Source organism: Phyllopteryx taeniolatus, chromosome 20, assembly GCF_024500385.1.
Source record: "Phyllopteryx taeniolatus isolate TA_2022b chromosome 20, UOR_Ptae_1.2, whole genome shotgun sequence".
Taxonomy (NCBI): Eukaryota; Metazoa; Chordata; class Actinopteri; order Syngnathiformes; family Syngnathidae; genus Phyllopteryx; species Phyllopteryx taeniolatus.
The window spans coordinates 15,371,401-15,391,939 of record NC_084521.1 but is presented as its reverse complement, the minus strand read 5'-3'; the positions used below and the strand labels follow the sequence as shown (position 1 = coordinate 15,391,939).

The following is a 20,539-nucleotide window of genomic DNA, read 5'->3' as shown; positions in this document are numbered from 1 at the left end:
CACTACATCATACTAAGTTTTTTGTTGTTGTTTTTTTTTTTTTAATCATTTGGGAAATGATGTAAAGTGAATTCATTTGTTCCCAGCTCAATCTGTCACCATCATAAAGCCTTTGTTAACTGTTTAAGTAACATTTTGACATTCTAAACTGTCATACAAGTCTAAAGAGGTGTTAACTATTGTGTAATATAACTAGATGAAACAAAAAGAAGGAAAAAAAAGGTGAAACCACTGACGATGCACTTGTGGGATTACACCTTTAATACTCACTGAGCTGAGGTTTTATTTGACTTTTGAGATGTTTGACTTTACCATAATACATTTATTGTTAAGTGAATAACTCTGATATTGTCAATCAAAATTGCGCATGACTATCCTGGCAGTTTGGATGCAACTCTTGTATTTCATCTGAAAAGTTTGTGCCGGCAGACCTAATGTTGTGTCCATTGTGTGCACTTGGCCTAGCGGTTGTCTGCGGGGACATGCTTATGAAAATGGATCCCTGCTAAATTCAAATGACCTTTGGCTGTCCAGTGATGGGGAAATCTTCACAATTTGGCCTTTGTAAAAAAAATAAATGGAATAGAACACCAGGGGTTCTGCGTGATGCTGCCTGCAAGCATGCGCAAGAACTGTTTTTAGTTTCAGGGTATCAAATGTCTTTCCTACTGCCCTTCCAGGACATCTGTGTTAGATTGAATGGTCACATAGATTCTCTGACAACTACACACTTGCACACGTAGCAAACAAAAGCTGTTTCCAGCTTAAAGCCTTAAAAATACACTGCCGTGTCCTCAAAATCTTGCTGTGGACACGGGTTCAAAATAATGGAAAGTGTTTTCAGCACCTGTCTTTATTGTCTCGTGCATGTTCTCCAGTGTGTGTACACACATAACTATGGTGCATTTGGATTGGAGATTTTGTTTGGTTAGTCATGTTTGGGCGGCACGGTGAAAAACTGGTTAGCACATCTGCCTCACAGTTCTGAGGACCAGGGTTCGATCCCCAGCCCCGCCTGTGTGGAGTTTGCATGTTCTGCCCGTGCCTGCGTGAGAAGAAAATGAATGGATGGATAATTGTAGCTATCGACGTGTCTGACTGGAGATTGAAGGTGTGCCTAATCATGTGTGCTGTGAATGCGTTTCGGAGACGTGCGGTTTTCCCACAGGCCCTGAAGGCGTCACTCGCCTCACTGTCAAGACATCAGGCAGCCGCGCGCCCGCGCGCGCGCGCGCGCTCAGCCCGGCCAAGGCGCGTGCGTGTTTGTGTTTCAGTATGAGAAGGCAACAGGCTCAACTGTCACTTGAGCCTCGGAGAGGGACGACGACGCGACCGGTAAACAGCCGTTTATCTCCTCGTGGCCACGGTTCCGGTTGATTTCACGCAGCTTCTCTCTGTTTGTTTCAGGCAACGACAAGTCCCTCACAGCGTGGACAAAATGTCTCAGACGGAAGTGAACGGGGCGTCTTGCCGGGGGAAGGTGCTCACTTTGGACACCATGAACCCCAACGTCAAGCAGGTGGAGTACGCGGTCCGTGGAGCCATAGTGCAGCGGGCGAGCAACATCGAGAAGCAGCTCAAAGAGGTCAGCGAAAGTCGAGCGTGGCGTATGTTGAGCTCGCGAGTAACTCGCCATTGGGAAAAGTTTTCCCGCTCTTCATCGATTGTCGCGCGGCAGCCGATGAAGCGTCGCCGACTTCGACGTCACCAGGAAGTTCACTTCCGTCACAAGGTGCCTCGTTCGTGAAAGCCAATGTGCTCAAAAAACGTGCGTGGAGACACCATTCCTAACTAAATCACATCAGAATCCGAATGTCTTTATTGTCCCGTAAAGGGAACTTGGTAGCAGGAGGACAAAGTACAAAATGACAATATAAGGTGGCACACAACGAACAACTGAATATTATGAAACGCATGTAATCAAGGGGAACGCTTTACAACCTGAGCTGCGAGGCATGCTGGGATGCTGTCAACTTCGCAGACGTTACAGTATAAAACATTAAGCGTTGTAAAACAAGTATTACATCGAAGACATTGGGTAAATTAAAGACATTGCTTAGCTTTAGAAGAGTTGAGGTGGAGTGTGGGCATCCGCTGCGGTGTCCTTCCTCGCACAGTCTGCACACGAGCCATTGGTTGGCAGTTTTAGCCAGATTGAACCTGTTGAATCTGGGTTTGCCGTCAGTGACAATTGATCGCTCTGATTGGCTGTTAGCTAGCGAATCTGTGCAAGAGACGAGAAACGGAAGTGATGAAAGCAAAGAAATACCAAAGAAGGCATTTGCTCGCTAGTAAATGAAGCTAAACGTTGCTCTTTACTTAGATTTGTTCCTGCCTGTTTTATGACTAGCTTGCGTCGGGCAAGGTTGGTGTGTGTGTGTGTGTGTGTTTTATTTCAGGAAACACTGACTGTGGCTTCTTGGTCATGCTTGTTGTATTGTGAAAGTTACCAGCTGTTTAACATGCGAGTGTTTTCTTGCTGCTAAATGACCATTAAAGGTTTCTTCGTCTGAAAGCCACAGTAGCCTTCATTTTCCTTGTGTGACTCAAAAGCGCCCCCATATGCGCCGTAAGCACCACCCAGTGCAATAAATTAGGTGTGTGAAAACATACGTCAAAGGCAGGCCAAAAACTGCGGGGGGGGGGGGGGGGGGGATGCGTGCAGCCAGTGCCCCCTTGATTCCACTGCCTTTGCCTTTTAGGCTTCTGCTCACCTGCGACCCTAATGAAGACAAGCACTATAGGAAATGGATGGATTTACTTTGATCAAAAACACTTCTAGGCCATACATTTAAAACGATCAAATGAAAAGCAGAAAGTACAGCGGTAACTGATTGTACCTTTCGTGTGATGGCCCGCGTGACAACGTATTTGTACACTACGCCACGTTTGTAACTTCAGAATGTCATGTCTGGACTGTTGTAAACCAAGGACCTTGTATATGAGATAAGATAACATGTATTAGTTCCAAAATAGCACACACAAAAAAACCCAATGAATTGACACAATACAAACAATGTGGCTGTACTAAATCACAGCACATCAGAAATCCCCACGTAAATACAGTATAAGTATGCACCATGATTAAAAGCAGGACAGCGTAGTGATGACATCCGAGCATCTCAGTTGTGGGGTCTTTAGCCTGTTACACATGTACCAATTTTTGACATCTTAACCGATTGTTAGAATGTGTGAGATCCCACACATGATGAGGAAAAACTGACCTGTGAGATGCAGCACAGTGCCACGGGGCATCCAGTCTACTGGAAACAAAAGAGACGAAAGAGTAGATGTACAGCCCCAATTCCAATGAAGCTGGGACGTGTTAAACATAAATAAAAACAGAATACAATGATTTGCAAATCATGTTCAACCTATATTTAATTGAATACACTAGAAAGACACGATATTTAATGTTCAAACTGGTAAATGTGATTGTTTTTAGCAAATAATCATTAACTTAGAATTGTATGGCTGCAACACGTTCCCAAAAAGCTGGGACAGGTGGCAAAAAAGCGGAGGAATGCTCATCCAACACCTGTTTGGAACATCCCACAGGTGAACAGGCTCATTGGGAACAGGTGGGTGCCGTGATTGGGCAGAAAAGGAGCTTCCCTGAATTCACAAGTCATTCACAAGCAAAGATGGGGCGAGGTTCTATTGTATTTAAATATTTGTTTGCAAGCCAAAAATCCCATCCATCCATTTTCTTTACCACTTATCCTCACTCGGATCGCAGGCTTGCTGGAGACTATCCCAGCTATCTTCGGGCGGGAGGCGGGGTACACCCTCAACCGGTCGCCAGCCAATCGCAGGGCACGTCGTAAACAAACAACCGTTCGCGCTCACATTCACACCTACGGGCAAATTAGAGTCCTCAATCAATCTGTGTGGGAGGAAACCCTGCCGCCACCCAAAAATTCCTAACCAATGAAATAGCCCGAGACCTAAAACATTATTTTTTTCCCCCGCGCAAGTACCAAGAATTCCTTGACGCCATGCAAATACAGTATGACCTTTGAGGCTGTAATGTGCCGTGGCGATGACATCAGCTGACATATTGGTCACATGGTGTGCAATTCCACATGTTTTTCTATCATTCAAAAAGGTTTTAAGAAACAACAGTGTAGCCCTCCCTTACCATTGATTGCGAACATGTTGGCCTACAGGACAGGTTTTTGCAGAGAATGTCACTGAACTACATAGACTGAAGTCCAAAGTGATGTTGGACTTGTTTTTTTCCCCTGCAGTGCAAACGGCTCCTATTGCTTTCTCCTGTGGTCATATTGATCCACTGCGTTCTGCTCGGCAAGGCGTTACAGTGAGACTTTTAAACGCTGTAATGCAGCACTCCCTGCAGTCTTTCGTCCTCTAAGAGCGCCCGAAGTGCTTTAGCCTGAATTCACTGCGGAGTCCAGGGTGGTGGAGGAGGATGTGGTCTATCTCGAAAAGTTATTGCATAAGAAGTGAAGGAACATTCTCTGACCTCTTTTGTCTCACTGGCTTCACGCAGCACTCTCCTCCCCACAGCCGACCGAGTTCATTGGACGAGACGCTTGCTGTGACGCCCAGCAGCGAGCGTCAAATGCGTTTTCTCTGCTCGGAGAAATCATCTGCAGAGTGATGGATACTTTGTTTTTTGTTTTGTGCTCCGAAAAGAAAAACAAAAAAAGCACTGCTCTACTTTTACATAGATAACATGAAATTGTATGATTCTTAACTCTCAAAATGTATTTTTAACAATAGAGTTTCCTCAAAAAGTGTGTCTGAATTGCAGAGACATGCTGTTACAGAAGGTGTGAGGAAAAAATAAACAATATATGTCAAAGCACATCAATGGACGTGTCACTAAATGGCCTTGATTGAGTATATGGAAACTTAATTATCATGTCCATCCTTCCATTTTCTGTCCGGCTTATCCTCACTCGGGTCGCTGGCGTGCTGTAGCCTATCCCAGCTATCTTCGGGTGAAAGGCGGGGTCAACCCTGAACTGGTCATGTTTTATTTTTGAAAGGAATGAAAGAATCAGCATTTTCTCAAGTCCTGTTTCCAGGCCCTTGTCGCATGAGCAGTAGCGTAGGCCGTGCCGACGTCATTTTGCTCTTCAGACCACAAACCAGCTGAGAATGAGGCAACAGCACCGACACGGCACCAATCGATCCCATGCGATGCCATTGGGCATTTATTATGCCCATCCTTGGTAGCAATACCCAGATACAATACTTAAAAAGAGAAATTACATGGACTCTGCACACACAAAAATCTAGATAATAATAGCTTATTTGTTTTTGCATTAGTTAAACTACATTTTGACACATTTTTCTTCTCAGTAAATGTTTAAAAACAGTTGGGGGTTTTTTCCATCGGTCATGAGGGTTTGGATGCTGAAGTTGCCATCTGAGTGAGAGTTTCCTGCCAGATATCTGACTAAAACAGTTTTGATGGTAGCTCAGCAGATTTAATTTGTGTGTGTGTGTGTGTGCGCGCGCGTGCATGGGCGTGTGGGCGTGTCGATGACCTGACTAAACCTTGGTCCAAATATGTGGCATTAGAGTGTCTATAACACATTTGAATGACACATTGTCAGTGGAAAGAAAGCAAACAACTCAAATGATTTAATTGATGACAATGTTGTATAATGTTTGGCGTTATTACGGATATCAGGCTACAGTCTTAAAGTTGCTTAGCAAGATGTATACTAAAATGTAAACTAAGCAGCATTGTTTCCTGCTTGACAGAGGTCTGCGTTACGTAAGCAGCGCCTGGTGGCTGCAGTCCTCCACGCTGAACAGCAGCCTCTTTGTTGCTTGAATAAATGGACTAAAGGAACATGGGGCATCCAATCAATTCAATTATGAAGTAATTTTCTCAGCCACTTTGCTACTGCACACAAATTGGAGCATCTGCTTCATCTGAAAGTGTTTAAATCTGTCTCAATCAAACAGTTAGTTATGTGAAAAGCATAGTTTTTCAGCAGAGATCCTCAAAATGTAACAAGCGGCATGAGTGATTTTGTCTGCCGAGTCAAACTGTTACACTGTTCCCCCTTTTAGTTCCACCGAAAATGAAGGCCATGTGTGAGTGAGTTCAGCATCAGTCTTTAAAGTACAATATTATGCAATGCGGTCGGGCTTTTCTCCGAAACACTCAACACGTTAAAGCAACATATAGCTGTCTCCTAATAAGTCTTCTGTTACAAGCCTCCAAGCAATCATGTTGTGTAAGTTAACAGAGGACTGACTATTTAGACTGCAGCCTGTCAAAGTACAGTAGCTTACAAAGTCCGTTGTCACATTGCGTCATCTGATAAATGACAGCAGCTGCGGCATGTTGGCAGCCAGAAGCAGACTCGCAGGAACCAAAACAGAGCTTGTGAAGTCTAATCAGGTCAGAGAAGACAAAAAATAAAGGACAACTCAAGATCACTACTAAGTGGATGGGGAGGAAAATGAAACCAAAAAGGCGCAAGATTATTAGGTTTGATTTTTTTTGGGAAAGATAAAACTATATTATCCCTGCAGCTGTGCTTGAATCATTGGCAACTGCTAAAGAAGCCATTTTGAGAACATGCGGGAAATAGCAGGAAATGCAATTACCTTATTTCCTCAACAAGTGGCCTCCACTTTAATTAATCACCAGATGCACCGACCTCACTGCGACATCTGATACCGCCGTATGTCGCGGTAGATATCATGTGGGACGCTGCCTTGCTCAAGGGCACCTCTTTGCGGCTGTCAAGGTGCTAGAGAAAGGCAGCCCGTGACCCTCAGTTCAAGAGGAGCAGCAATGTTTGCGTACCCCTCTGACATCTCTCCGTACGTGCCTGCATGTGTGTATATACTGTACAGTGAACCCCCCCGCCATGCCGCGAGTACTGGGCATCTCCCTCAAAATGTTTAAGGTGAATTTCCATGCACACGTCTGTAAAAGCTAACATTTGTGGTAATGTTTAACGGGGAAATAGCTGATCTATGCACTGCACATTTTGAACATTGACCTAAAAGATTAACTGCAAATACACTTGTGGGATTATTCCAGAGGAACGACTAAACAGTAGGTGACAAAACTCTGCTCTTTGATTCGAATGACAGAGGCCTAATACAGGATAGAATGTATTGTTTTTAGGAATTTGGCGGGAAGCCGGAGTACCTTGAGAAAACTCACGCAAGCACAAAGCGACATACAAACTCCACAGGGGGAGGGGCTCTTGATCATGAGGCAGACGCGCTAACCCCTACGTCTGGCTCATACTGTGTATAGTATTCTATTGTTGAATTATTTGGATCATATTTGCGTAAATAATAAAATACTGTAGTAAAAAGGCAATTGTTTTAATGCAGTCATACAAATGTCCAAACATCAATAGATGCCTGATACTCACTGTGAATGAATGTTGGTGCTGTACTGTGTTTTTACAGGAGTATTTTCACTAACAATGTACTTGGTTTGATGAGTTTGTGTAAACAATTTTGGGTGTCCTTACAAGTGAGCACACCTGTGTGAGGCCCTTGACAATCTGCGTCAAGCACACAATATCGTACGTCTACATTGCCAATCGTTTTCAGCATGCTGCCTGTTGGAACATGGCAAAATACGGATATTTTTGACGCACGGCAGTGTTAGTTGTATTGCCCGTTTTAGGAAAAAATGATTGATTGTGCTTAAATCTTAAGTCTAATACACTCTGTTGTATTTTCTATGCAGGGTGCCATTAAACCGTTCACTGAAGTCATTAAGGCCAACATAGGCGACGCCCATGCAATGGGCCAGAAGCCAATCACATTTCTCAGACAGGTCGGACCCCCGTGCTTTACAATGTACATCTTTCAAGGATTACGTAACATGCTAATAGACTGTACCGATGTTTGTTTAACCATGTTTTGTTTTTGTTGGCACAGGTTCTGGCTATGTGTGTTTATCCTGAACTTCTAAAGGATGACACATTTCCAGAGGATGCCAAGCAACGGGCACAGCGGATTCTCCAGGCCTGTGGAGGCCACAGTATCGGTCAGAACACTCTCCCTTAACTCAGACTAACCATTTGCTTGATTTCCTCGCCACATGTCTCTCCTGTACCACCTTTGAAATCCAGCTGAACCACTAAAGTTAATTTTTCATTCAAGGTGCGTACAGCGCCAGCCAGGGCATCGAGTGTATCCGTCAGGATGTAGCACGCTACATCGAGAAGCGCGACGGCGGGATCCCCTCCAATCCGGACAACATTTTCCTTTCCACTGGGGCCAGCGATGCCATCGTGGTATGAAGTCATCTGCTCGATGTGACTTTCCCAGCAAAGTGATCATTCAATCACATAAGGCGGTTTCTGTGGTGCAGCACAAATCAGTCATTCCGTTAATTATATGCGCTGCTGTAGTTGGCACATCTGTGTCTTCACTCCACCCATAAACCGGTGGCTAATGTCACTACACAATTGTCTTATCGCCTTGTGTGACTACCGAATTACTATTCAGTACGGTTAAACGTATTGGGACACCTGATCATTACGCTTAAGTTGAATGAAAATATGCACTTGCTTTTTCCCTTTCCACGTCTTTGGATAGGCAAGATTTGATGCGTCTGAGGCATCCGAATGCCGAATAAGGAATTTGGTTTATCTCATGACTTGTGTCCTCATAGTGTACATTCAAAACGATAAAATGCATCTGGGGGTTCACAAGACTTTCAAACATCTTCCTCCTCCTTCTCGTTACCTCTGGATCCCAGACCATGCTGAAGTTGATGGTGAGCGGTGAGGGTCGAACCCGTACAGGAGTGATGATCTCCATCCCGCAGTATCCTCTGTATTCTGCCGCCATCGCAGACTTGGGTGCTGTGCAAATTAGTTACTACTTGGATGAGGACAAGTGTTGGAGCCTGGACGTGGCGGAGTTGCGCAGGTCCCTCCAAGCGGCGAGGAAGCACTGTAATCCGCGTGTGCTCTGCATCATCAACCCCGGAAATCCCACCGGTATATGTGTGCGACAACCGTTATGTTGTAGATGCCCACTTACACACAGTATAGTGGATATAAAAAGTTGATACCAGCCTGTAAGATACCAGATTTTTGTTAAATTGTTGGCTAGTATGCATGTATGGGAATGTACTGACTACTCAGTTATTTTTTTAACATAGAAAGCTGGCATCTTACAGGACTTTAAAAAAAAAACTTATTTTGTTGATATATTTATTAATTTACCAGTTACTGTGTGTTCCTTCTCAATTCTCTGTTGCAGGTCAGGTGCAGAGCAGACAGTGCATTGAAGATGTGATCCGCTTTGCAAAAGAGGAGCGTCTTTTCCTCATGGCTGATGAAGTAATTTGGACAATGTCGTTACAGTGTGACACAGAGAAAAATTAATAGTATTCATTGTGCTACAAACTGTATTGTTTCCACTTGTTTTTAGGTGTACCAAGACAACGTGTATGCAGAAGGCTGCAAGTTTCACTCCTTTAAGAAGGTGCTGTTTGAGATGGGACCAGAGTACTCGAGTATTGTAGAGATGGCCTCCTTCCACTCGACCTCGAAATGCTACATGGGAGAGTGAGTTACCACAGGAAGAATACACTTGCATGTCTTATTCATCCAATGTAAGCTCTTGCTTTTGAGAAAGAAAAAGGGTTCCCGAACATGTTCTATTATACTTAGGAGTATTTAATAATTATACATTAAATGAGTAGACCCCATCCAGCTTTGTTAGAAAACCTTGCCATTTCTCCTCAAAATGTGTTTTTGACATGCTATGCTACATAATACACCCAGAAATGTGGGTCATTGATTCAAAGGAGACTTGTGCAGAAATTGAACTCCACCACGCCCGCGACCCTAGAGAGCATCAGCGCTACAGAAAATGGATGGATGGATGAACCATGAGTCTAATAATCAAAACTCTGAAAATTGTTCTTGAGAAATTGATGTGGGGGATGTATTTGTTTGTTGATGAGCAATGTATTGTGCTTCAAGTTTTTTTTAGAACAGAATGGAATCTTGTAAGTGCTTCTCCCCCAAAATTTTAACATTTGGAGCACATCCCAAAAATGTTCTGGTAAAATAGACATTAATATGAGCAATACAATTGATTAAATATCAATTACAAAAATGTTCCGAAACAGATACCATGTTGAACCGACAATTCCAGTTAACTCAGATGAAAGAATCAACCACAATGTTGCCACCATGTGTTCAACTTTGGAGGTTCCATTGTAATTTCTTGGTGCAGCAAATCTTTTCTTTGTTGCCGCCATAAAACATTTTTGAGTTGAGCTTCTTGCTACGTCACATGGATTCAACTGGAAAAGCTTGACTTGAGCCTGCGTCCACTCACAATTTTGTCTGTGGCTGTCAGGTGTGGATTCCGTGGAGGATATATGGAGATCGTTAACATGGACCCGGACGTGAAGGCCCAACTTATCAAACTGGTTTCAGTGCGCTTATGTCCCCCCGTCCCTGGGCAGGCTCTGCTTGACTTGGTGGTGAATCCCCCGCAGCCTGATGAGCCATCGTACACCACTTTTATGAAGGTCTGAATATGCATGGAGTCCCACAAAGTACACATCCTACTCATGCAAATACAGTACAACATTTACCATCACAAACATTTTGAACTTATTTTACGCAGTTGTCACTCAGCTTGACAAGTTTCTGAGCCAAGTCCATTATCAAAATGTTGCAATGCAGTCAGAGTGCATCGGATCAATAGTAATGTGGAAGGAAGTACAGTATGGCTCCAAATCCATTACAATGATGCTTATGTGGATCCATTATTCTGGGGCCGTGAAGATGTGTGGTGTTTACTGTGCACGGATACATCTTTAGCTTCAACAAAGATAAATATATACGGGTGCAGGCCCGGCCACCAGGCGCTCTCCGAGCCCCTCCTCCAGGCTTGGCTCCAGAGGGGGGGGCCCCGGTGACCCGCGTCCGGGCAAGGGAAACCTCGATCCACTTATATTTTTCATCATCCCAAAAACATATGTGGTAGGTTCAGTGAAGACTCTAAATTGCCCCTAGGTGTGAATGGTTGTTTGTTTCTATGTGCCCTGCGATTGGCTGGTATGGAAAATGGATAGATGGAATTCCTTCCAGTTCAGTTCACTGGTTGAGTCCTTTGAAGGTACAGTATGCGTGTACTTCATCTTTTTAAACACTTGCCCTTATTTTTTTCAGAAAGAACTGCTTCGTATTGTTTTGCCTAATGTGAAAGTGAAGCTTATCACCGTATAACTTGATAATTGATCACATTAAAACATTACCCTGAACTTTTTTTGTGGCGTGGCAGCAATACACTTCCATAGGTTTGACATGTAACGTCACTGCTGACAAAATGTCCCCACAGGAACGGACCGCAGTGTTGGACGCCTTGGCGGAGAAGGCCAGGCTGACTGAGCAGATGTTCAACAAAGTACCCGGTATCACGTGTAACCCTGTGCAGGGCGCCATGTACACTTTCCCCCGAATCACCCTACCACCGAAGGCAATAGACAAGGCCAAGGTACGTGCATTCTTCCTTACACAGTGTATTCCTTTGTCCGAGAACCACGCTGACCTGAGTTGTCATTGACAGGAGGAAGGCCTTGTGTTGGACATGTATTACTGCATGAGGTTGCTGGAAGAGGAGGGCATCTGTCTTGTGCCAGGCAGTGGCTTCGGGCAAAGAGAGGGCACTTTCCATTTCAGGTTAACACATTCACTTTGTGTAGTGCGCAGATGTTTATTTATTTTTTTTTAAAAAGCAACCCAACCCAACCTTCGTCTCCCTCTGTCCAGGATGACCATCTTACCACCGACTGAGAAGTTGAAGATTGTGCTGCAAAAGATTAGTGCCTTCCACCAGCGCTTCACTGAAGAGTTTTCTTAACTGTCCTCCACCTTTTAACCATTTCAAGTAGCAACCTTCTATACGTGCAGCTTCAATCCATTATACTTTATAATGCACTTACCTAAACACAAACTCAGACAAGAGGCGCTAATGCTGCTGCCCTGTAGTTTTTTTATCATGAGATTTTCCTCAAAAGGTGCCAACTGAAATGTAAAAAGCACTTTTAAATGTGATTAAAACCACATTCTAGGTTGTAACGTTTGCTATTTGTAGTGCAGTCAAGAGGAGTCACAATGGAGCGCTGGCCCACAAAGCCATCATCGTTTTATTTAAAAACCACCAAAAAAAAAAAAAAGAACAAAACTAAAATGATGAATGAACTCTAATTCTCACAGCAACTCAGTAACACTTTTACACTGATGCTTGGTTCCCTTCACCTTCCCACGTATCTCGGGCAACTTGTTGGACTTTACCCGGCGCAGTTTGAGTTCTTAAGTGATCTTTTCAAAGCTCGTCTCTTGTGTGTGACAACTTTGTGGCATGCTCTTCCAAAAACTTACTGAAGCCGTCCACTGTTCGGTCACCTCCTTCGAATTTGACAGGTTTGTGTTTGCCGTCACTCGGGGCAAAGTATATTGTGGGGAAACCTTCGACTTTGTACTTGTCGTTCGGAATGTCGTTAGCGGTGGCGTCCATCTTGGCGATCACCAGGTTCTTCTCACTCTTGTACTTCTTTCCCAGAGCCAAGAAATCAGGCTCCAGTTTTTTACAGTGTCCACACCAAGGAGCGTAAAACTCGATGAGGACATCCTTCTGGGTGTCCATGACAATCTCGTCGAAGGTCTTACCCACCACAACCTTCACCGGTCCTTTGTTGTTCTTCGGCAGGGGCTGGGACTTAATGATAGGCTTCAGCTTCCCTGTTGAGGTGCACATGAGTTCTACAATTTATCACTGGAACACAATCATATACCAAAAAAAAAAAATAATAATAAACCTTACCCTTCTTGAAAGCAATGACAAATTCTCTCAGGACGTCAGAGTCAAAATCATCAGGTTCCATGGTAAACTTTTTGCCGCCGTCAGCCAAAATTCCAACATTGACTTCCTCACCGCTCTCGCTCAGACCGAGACTCTTCAGCTCGTCTGCATAGTCTTCCTCGTCAGCGATGGCAAATGTGTACTCGGGGAAGTCCTGGGCCACCTCCAGCACCTTGGACCTCCAGAACTGAGTAGCTAAACATGCGCAACAGTTTTCGGTTTATGTTCTGCAATTCATAACAGCACACTACTAGCACAAGCTTCAGTAATGCGATATACCTTTCCTGTAGTCAAAGCTGAAGTCAACTCCGTAGTACACCACCACGAGCGGCCTCTTTGTGTAGCGCTTGGCATCGTTGCTTGGCTTTCTGTGGCCCACCAGAGGGCTCACGTGCTTCTTGAAGAACTCTTGCACATCTGACACAGATGTAGAGTCCTGGGAGGTACAGAAAAAAACAACATGTACATCTGTGCAATCTAATGAAACCAATACAAGCCTTTCAAATATTTGGTAATAGTGCAAGTACTGTATGTAAAGTGAGGAAGTTGGTGAACTACAAACTTACAATAAAGGATTTAAAACGTCAAGTAAAAGCCTGTAATGATACAGTGCACTTCGACGAAATAATTATTCTGATGTGGAAAAAAGAAAAGTACCGTTACTGGTAGAGTGCGTAAGGCTGGCTCATACTTGGAGCGGAACTTTTCTGGCTGAGCAACGACGACCTGACCGGGCGACACTTTGAGCTGCTTGGCCACTTCGGAGCTGAAGGTGTGACGGAAGGTGAAGTCTTCCCTGAGCGAGTGACCTGCCATGCAGACAGCAGCATGTGAGAAAAACAAGCGCAGCAAAAATCCATTCCCTCAAGGTAATCAACACGCCGACAACTCCAGAGGCAGAATAAGTCACATATCGTTAACCTAATACCATCATTGCCTTATTCATTTTAGAATGTTTCTGTCTAGTTCCCTCAAATCAACCTTTGCGGATTACCGAGAATCTACACAGACAAAGAGAAAGCAAGGTTTTTAGCAACCACATTGGTTGGTATTTTTTTATTTATTGTGCCAATTTAAAAATGACAATTGAAAAATATGTGCAAGTCATGAGTGTGTCTTCAAATGTTTAGGGCTTTTCACACCACACTTGCTCAATGTGAAAGGACCGTGCGACACAGTGGCACGCCGGTCCAACACTCCAAATTTGGAGGTGCTAATGTAGCAGGAAGTACGTTTTCCTGGAGAAGTAGACAACACCTGGGCGACATTCACATTGCCATGTGCGGTGTGAAAAGGCCTTTAAACCTTCAATATGAAAGCAAGTCTCTAGTTATTGTGGGGAAAAATTGAGTCGCCCACTAACCTTCAAACAAGTTGAGTCGTTATTACTTGCATTACACGTCATAAGTGGGCAATCTTGCTCAGTCAGAACATATTCCCACATTAGCCACTTTGCACTCAGTATCTGTACTTGTATGAGTTAACAGTACTGACACAATCACAATTTTTTAATGTTCATATTGTCTATTACTTTGTTCAATTAAATGACATTGTAGGAGTTTATAAAAAATCCAGTTCCAATTGCTAGTACATTTTCTCACGAGTCAAAGACTATAAAAGCATTAACCACTGAGGCAAGTCACTGTAGCCAATTTGTCTACCCCTGAGAGTGTACATGATGAATAAAAGAGCAAACAGTCCTACTTACAAGCCTCGATGTAGGTCTCATACACCGCATCCTGCTCACTGGAGAAAACACCAATGATGACCGCATCATCGCCATCTTTCAGGAGCTCCTGCACTTGTTTGGCAGCCTGCACCTGCTTGGAGGGAGGCCCTGCCTGCTCACCCATGTAGTTCACAATGCCTGGAGGCAAGGAGACAAAGCAGGAACTAAGCGCTATGCTGCACCATTCATATTAGAAGCAGCCGTGCAGCATGGACGCAACGTACCGTACTTCTCTCTGGGCCCGTTGTACTCGAAAACTTTGCCCTTCCTAAAAATCTTGAGGGTGGGGTAGCCGGTGACGTCGAAGCGGGAAGCGATGTCGCTCTCCACGGTGGCATCCACTTTGGCGAGCGGGATGGGTGGCGAGCGCCGGCTTAACTCTTGGGCTGCCTTCTCATACTCCGGAGCCAAACTCTTACAGTGTCCACACCTGGAAGCAGTACACAAACACATACACACCGACATGTTATGTTTGAAAGTGGTCAAGATGCAGTAAGCATATGCTTGATGGCAAATATTTGATTAATTTTATACAGGAATGTTTCTTTTTTTTTTGTTCCTCTATTTATGCCCGTGAGGCATAGCGACAGACAGAACAAATGAATGGTCTTCTATTAGATGGCAGGAAGTACATACAGTAATTAATGCATCCACTTTTTGTGACATTGTTTGTTCGTTGGTGTGCCGTGAGATTTTTGCAATTGTAAAATATGTTCCTCGGCTCGATAAAGGTTGGAAATCACTGCTCTAGTCAGATCGGGTATTCTAATCGGTCAGGTCAAACCAACATTACAACATGACAGAAATCATGGGTGCTAACTTACTGTAATTGAATTACTTTCTTTTTAATTTAATGACTTCACCCACACCGAAACTTTAGAACATGATTCGACAGAACGGCGGCATGTTTACGAGCAAATTTGTCTTGTAGTCTGATCCGGGCCTTACGCGTTTGCCCGTCTCCCACCTGTTGTCTGACCCACACGGCCGAAAACGTTTGTTTTTAAATAACTTCATTGGCCATCAGATATTTACAGTAGTACGTCAAAAGATACGCGACAAGGCTAAAAATAAACTGCCATTTGGATTCAAATATACTGTGCACGCAGCAACGCGGAGTAAATGTCTCTTGCGGAGTCATTGATCAGATCGACAAATGTTGACATTAAAGCCGATCAGCATAAAATGCTAAATATCGGCAGATACCGATCAGCCCGATACAATCGGTGTAAAGTCTACTCATTTGTAATGGAATTTGCATCGCTCACACTGTGCTTCTCGTCATACCGTTATCAATTTGGGTAAACCAAAGAAAAAGCTAAACACTTGTGTTAATCCCTCAAATGCTTACTGAGCTGATGTGTGATGGTTTGAACTCCAAGGTTTACAGTAATCCCTTGCTATAAAGTATTTTCAAGTGTTTAATGAATGAATACTGAAATAAATGGACTTTTCTACCATATTCTAATTTATTGAGATGTACTTGTACCTTTGGCAAATCGTCAAATTGTTTGAGGGTGCAAAGGACATGACTGGAAAGTCACTGTTTATTAAAACAGTTTTATTAAATAATTTCACGAATACCAACGTTAGCCCGACGAATAGCTAATGCTATTCATAATATCAACAGGAACTAATGCAAAAGAGCCTCGTTGAGCTCGATTTTCTACAGTACTGTACAACCCCAATTCCAATGAAGTTGGGACATTGTGATAAACAAATCAAAACAGAACACAATGATTCGCAAATCATGTCCGACCTATATTTAATTGAATACACTACAAAGAAAAGATATATGTAATGTTCAAACTGATACGAGTGTTTTTAGCAAATCATTAACTTGGAATTTTACGGCTGCAACGCATTCCAAAAAAAGCTTGGACAGGTGGCAAAAAAGACTGAGAAAGTTGAGGAATGCTAATCAAACACCTGTTTGGAACATCCCACAGGTGAACAGGCTCATTGGGAACAGGTGGGTGCCATGATTGGCTAGAAAAGGAGCTTCCCTGAATTCACAAGTCATTCACAAGCAAAGATTCTTTGTGAACAAGTGCGTGAGAAAATAGTCCAACACTTTAAGGACAATGTTCCTCAACGTACAATTGCAAGGAATTTAGGGATTTCATCATCTACGGTCCATATTATCATCAAAAGGTTCAGGGAATCTGGAGAAATCACTGCATGTAAGCGGCAAGGCCGAAAACCAATATTGAATGCCCGTGACCTTCGATCCCTTAGGTGGAACTGCATCAAAACAACGACATCAATGTGTAAAGGATATCACCACATGGGCTCAGGAACACTTCAGAAAACCAATGTCAGTAAATACAGTTCGGCGCTACGTCCGTAAGTGCAACTTAAAACTCTACTATGCAAAGCAAAAGCCATTCAACAACAACACCCAGAAACGCCGCCGGCTTCTCTGGGCCCGAGCTCATCTAAGATGGACTGACGAAAAGTGTTCCTGTGGTCCGAAGAGTCCACATTTAAAATTTTGGGGGGAAATTGTGGACGTCGTGTCCTACGGGCCAAAGAGGAAAAGAACCATCCGGACTGTTATGGACGTAAAGTTCAAAAGCCAGCATCTGTGATGGTATGGAGCTCTGTTAGTGCCAATGGCATGGGTAACTTACACATCTGTGAAGGCACCGTTAATGCTAAAAAGGTACATAGAGGTTTTGGAGAAACATATGCTGCCATCCAAGCAACGTCTTTTTCATGGACGCCCCTGCTTATTTCAGCAAGACAATGCCAAACCACATTCTGAACCTGTTACAACAGCGTGGCTTCGTAGTAAAAGAGTGCGAGTACTAGACTGGCCTGCCTGCTGTCCAGACCCGTCTCCCATTGAAAATGCGTGGTGCATTATGAAGCGTAAAATACGACAACGGAGACCCCGGACTGTTGAACGGCTGAAGCTGGACATCGAGCAAGAATGGGAAACAAATTCCACCTACAAAGCTTGAACAATTAGTGTCCTCAGTTCCCAAACCTTTATTGAATGTTGTTAAAAGAAAAGGTGACATAACGGTGTTAAACGTGACCCTGTTAAACGTGACCCTGTCCCAGCTTTTTTGGAACAAGTTGTTTTGGAACTCAAAACAGTTAAGTTTATCAGTTTGAACATTAAAAGTCTTGTCTTTGTAGTGTATTCAATTAAATACAGGTTGAACATGATCTGCAAATCATTGCATTCTATTTGTATTTATGTTTAACACAACGTCCCAACTTCATTGGAATTGGGGTTGTAGTTAAAAAACATCACTGCAATGAATTCTGGGTACCCATAATGATTTTTGCTGACTACATTGCCAGGAACGTTGCAAATGGTTAACCCAGGAAATAGCCTGTTCCCACCATGTCCACCTGGGCTCTTGCTCACATCACTCAAGCACACCCCATACCCCCCCGTCACCACCCCCTAAAAAAAGGAGGCTTTACTGAGGGGTTACTATTTGGTTTTTGGGGCATATTTTCATCAGACAATTGTACCACTTTTGAAGGAGTTTATCTTTGGACGCAAAACTGAGAGGCGTATGGATGTTAAGGCAGTCGGCTGACATACCACGGAGCGTAGAACTCTACCAGGATGATGTCGGCATTGTTGACAGTCTCATCAAAGTTGTCTTTGGTGAGCACCAGTGTGACCTCAGGTGGGGGCTTCCAGTCAGGGTGAGAAATCTCTCGAACGCGAGCCACAATAGCTGCAGACAAAACCCAGAAGGTGAGCAACAATCTTCCCCTTTTTGTTGTTCAATGGTAATGAGGAATGATGATGGAAAATTGACTTTTGAATGGCTTGGATGCAAATAGTTGTATCGTTGTCATCTGCCCATTTCTAAAAATGTGTCTGTGCGTCCCATTCTACATTTGCTAATTTACATAATAACCATCCCCACACCAGGTTTTTAGGCCGGGCGAAGATCCAGTACTTTCTCTCAACTCAACTATTTATATAGCACAACAATTGTAACAAAATGCTTTACATAAAACACAAAAAACAAAAATTAAAATACATCTCTACTACTTTTTCACTTCTCGAGTGTTGGCCGATATTATTATTGATCAGATATCAGCACGAACAATACATACTTTTCATACTTATTTTGTAGTATGGATTGTTAGAAAAGGCTTCCATAAAGTGTTATTACTCAAACAGAATAGTCTTACATCACCCTCAAACGTCTTTTAATATGTGGAAATGAATGCATACTGCCTCTGTTAAACATTCAACCACGTGTCCCTTACCCTTCTCCGTTCTGTCTCCATCGTAGTCAACGGGTTCTCCTCTTTTCAATATCTTGATGGTGGGATAGCCTGACACCTCGAACCTGCTCCCCAAGTCCTTTGCCTGTGTGGCATCCACTTTAGCCACAGGGATGGGAGGATCGTTCTCCTTCAGGGTCAGCGCGATCTTCTCATACTCTGGCGCAAACTGTTTACAGTGGCCGCACCTGCACATAAAAAGCACCGCCTTAGCAAACATGTACAGTAAACTGTTAGCGGCGTATAGAGAAAAGGAGAGTAATGCTCCACTAAATGTTTTTTTAATAGCCTATATAAATAGTTTAAAGTGTAAATAATCCCAAAAGGTTGAAATCATTTTAAACCCATCTCCCATCACCCATAAAATAGCTTATTTGAAAAAGAACTGAGCACGTGCATGCACATGCTGCAAAGATTACATAAATGTCGAGCTGTAGGACTTAACATATTTCCTTGAGACCAATTTCTACTTACACAGGGCTTTTGTCATCGTCACGTGACATTCTTGGGGTGTTTCAGAAAGAACGAAAAAAAAAAAAAAAACTTTTTCAGCGAATGGTTAGGAACAGGGGAAAAAGATGTGAGGAGGTGAATTGTGATCTATCTATCTATCTATCTATCTATATATCTATATATCTATATATATATGTGTGTGTGTGTGTGTGTATGTATATTTTCCCCCATAAATTGAAGTTTTGCAAGGTACCATGGAGCGTAGAACTCGATGAGCACGGTGTCTTTGCCCTCGGCGAACGTGTCGAAGTTGCCATCGGTGAGAACCAGCACTCCATTCTCTTCTTTGACTTCAGTGTCGTCATCGTCGTCGTCATCTTCCTCCACTTCATCGTCACTTTCATCCTCCTCATCCTCAAGCTCCTCGTATTCTCCTGGAACAATCAGGCGATACATGACAGGATTAGCATACAGAAACCTCCTGTATGCTTGTAGGCCACGAACACAACCCATTATCCTAAATTATGTGAAAACTAATAAATACAATGTTTAACGCTGCCCTGACATAACCAGGTTCGAGTGGTGCTAACTGTTGACGTTAGCTTGCTAATATCGCTAGCAGCTTTGCTATTTATTTATTTGTATTTATTTTTGGCTATTTTTCTTTTTATGACATCAAGCGTGAGCCTACCGTTCCCATTAGAACATGACAATCAATGCCGTGGTTATGTTTTCAAACTCACCATCTTCACATCTGCATTCTGTCACAAAGTGAGCGACGCCGAGCAGCACAATGAGCAGCAACGCAGTATTCCTCATTGTCCAAAGACGGTTCGCCTCGTTACTAACAACGATTAATTGAGTACTTCCGTGTTTGTTCGAATGTCATCAAATTGAGGGAGTCCGGGTCAATCTCAATGTCTTACCGCGGGGAAGCCTTTAGCTTTATGGTTTCACACGAGCTAATAATCACTTCGCTAATCACGGCGTCCACCGCCTCCCCCGGTCTGCAACTTGTCTGACTTGCCACGTTCCGATTGGTCGCCGCCGCCGCCCTTTGTCCAATTGTAAGCCGCCACTCAATGATCCAACAGGAAACGTTGAGGGGCGCGATTGGTCAGTTTTGTTGAACCGTTTCCTGTTGTACTTAACGTTTTGGACTGTTCATTGTTTGTGTTCACTTGAATAATATGCGTGTTTGAAACGTTTATTGTATTTAAAGTAAGGCAAAGC

The 20,539-nt window shown here is 43.4% G+C and overlaps 2 protein-coding genes and 1 long non-coding RNA gene across 4 annotated transcripts; 1 reads left to right on the top strand and 2 right to left on the bottom strand.

Annotated features, from left to right (window-relative positions):
• Positions 1-1,200: 1,200 nt before the first annotated feature.
• On the top strand, positions 1,201-12,074 carry LOC133470093 (alanine aminotransferase 2-like). The gene is made up of 12 exons (XM_061758004.1): positions 1,201-1,335; positions 1,408-1,585; positions 7,706-7,795; positions 7,900-8,008; positions 8,125-8,258; positions 8,726-8,969; positions 9,235-9,314; positions 9,406-9,542; positions 10,345-10,519; positions 11,335-11,490; positions 11,563-11,675; positions 11,766-12,074. The coding sequence occupies exons 2-12, from the start codon at positions 1,439-1,441 to the stop codon at positions 11,854-11,856; spliced, it is 1,476 nt and encodes a 491-aa protein (XP_061613988.1). The 5' UTR covers positions 1,201-1,335; positions 1,408-1,438; the 3' UTR covers positions 11,857-12,074.
• LOC133470099 (uncharacterized) lies at positions 2,092-3,839 on the bottom strand. 2 transcript variants are annotated; one of them, XR_009785851.1, is made up of 3 exons: positions 2,841-3,839; positions 2,614-2,738; positions 2,092-2,224 (listed from the first exon to the last, which is right to left on the bottom strand). It is a non-coding gene; the product is annotated as an uncharacterized LOC133470099 (long non-coding RNA). The 2 variants fall into 2 exon arrangements; XR_009785852.1 differs by having other exon boundaries at positions 2,614-2,722.
• A 37-nt stretch (positions 12,075-12,111) lies between the features above and the next one.
• On the bottom strand, positions 12,112-20,327 carry pdia4 (protein disulfide isomerase family A, member 4). Its single transcript, XM_061758000.1, has 10 exons — positions 20,050-20,327; positions 19,560-19,740; positions 18,836-19,041; positions 18,153-18,291; positions 14,812-15,017; positions 14,567-14,725; positions 13,516-13,667; positions 13,138-13,294; positions 12,820-13,053; positions 12,112-12,737 (listed from the first exon to the last, which is right to left on the bottom strand). Exons 1-10 carry the CDS (start codon positions 20,123-20,125, stop codon positions 12,322-12,324), a joined length of 1,926 nt encoding a protein of 641 aa, XP_061613984.1. The 5' UTR covers positions 20,126-20,327; the 3' UTR covers positions 12,112-12,321.
• Positions 20,328-20,539: the final 212 nt, after the last annotated feature.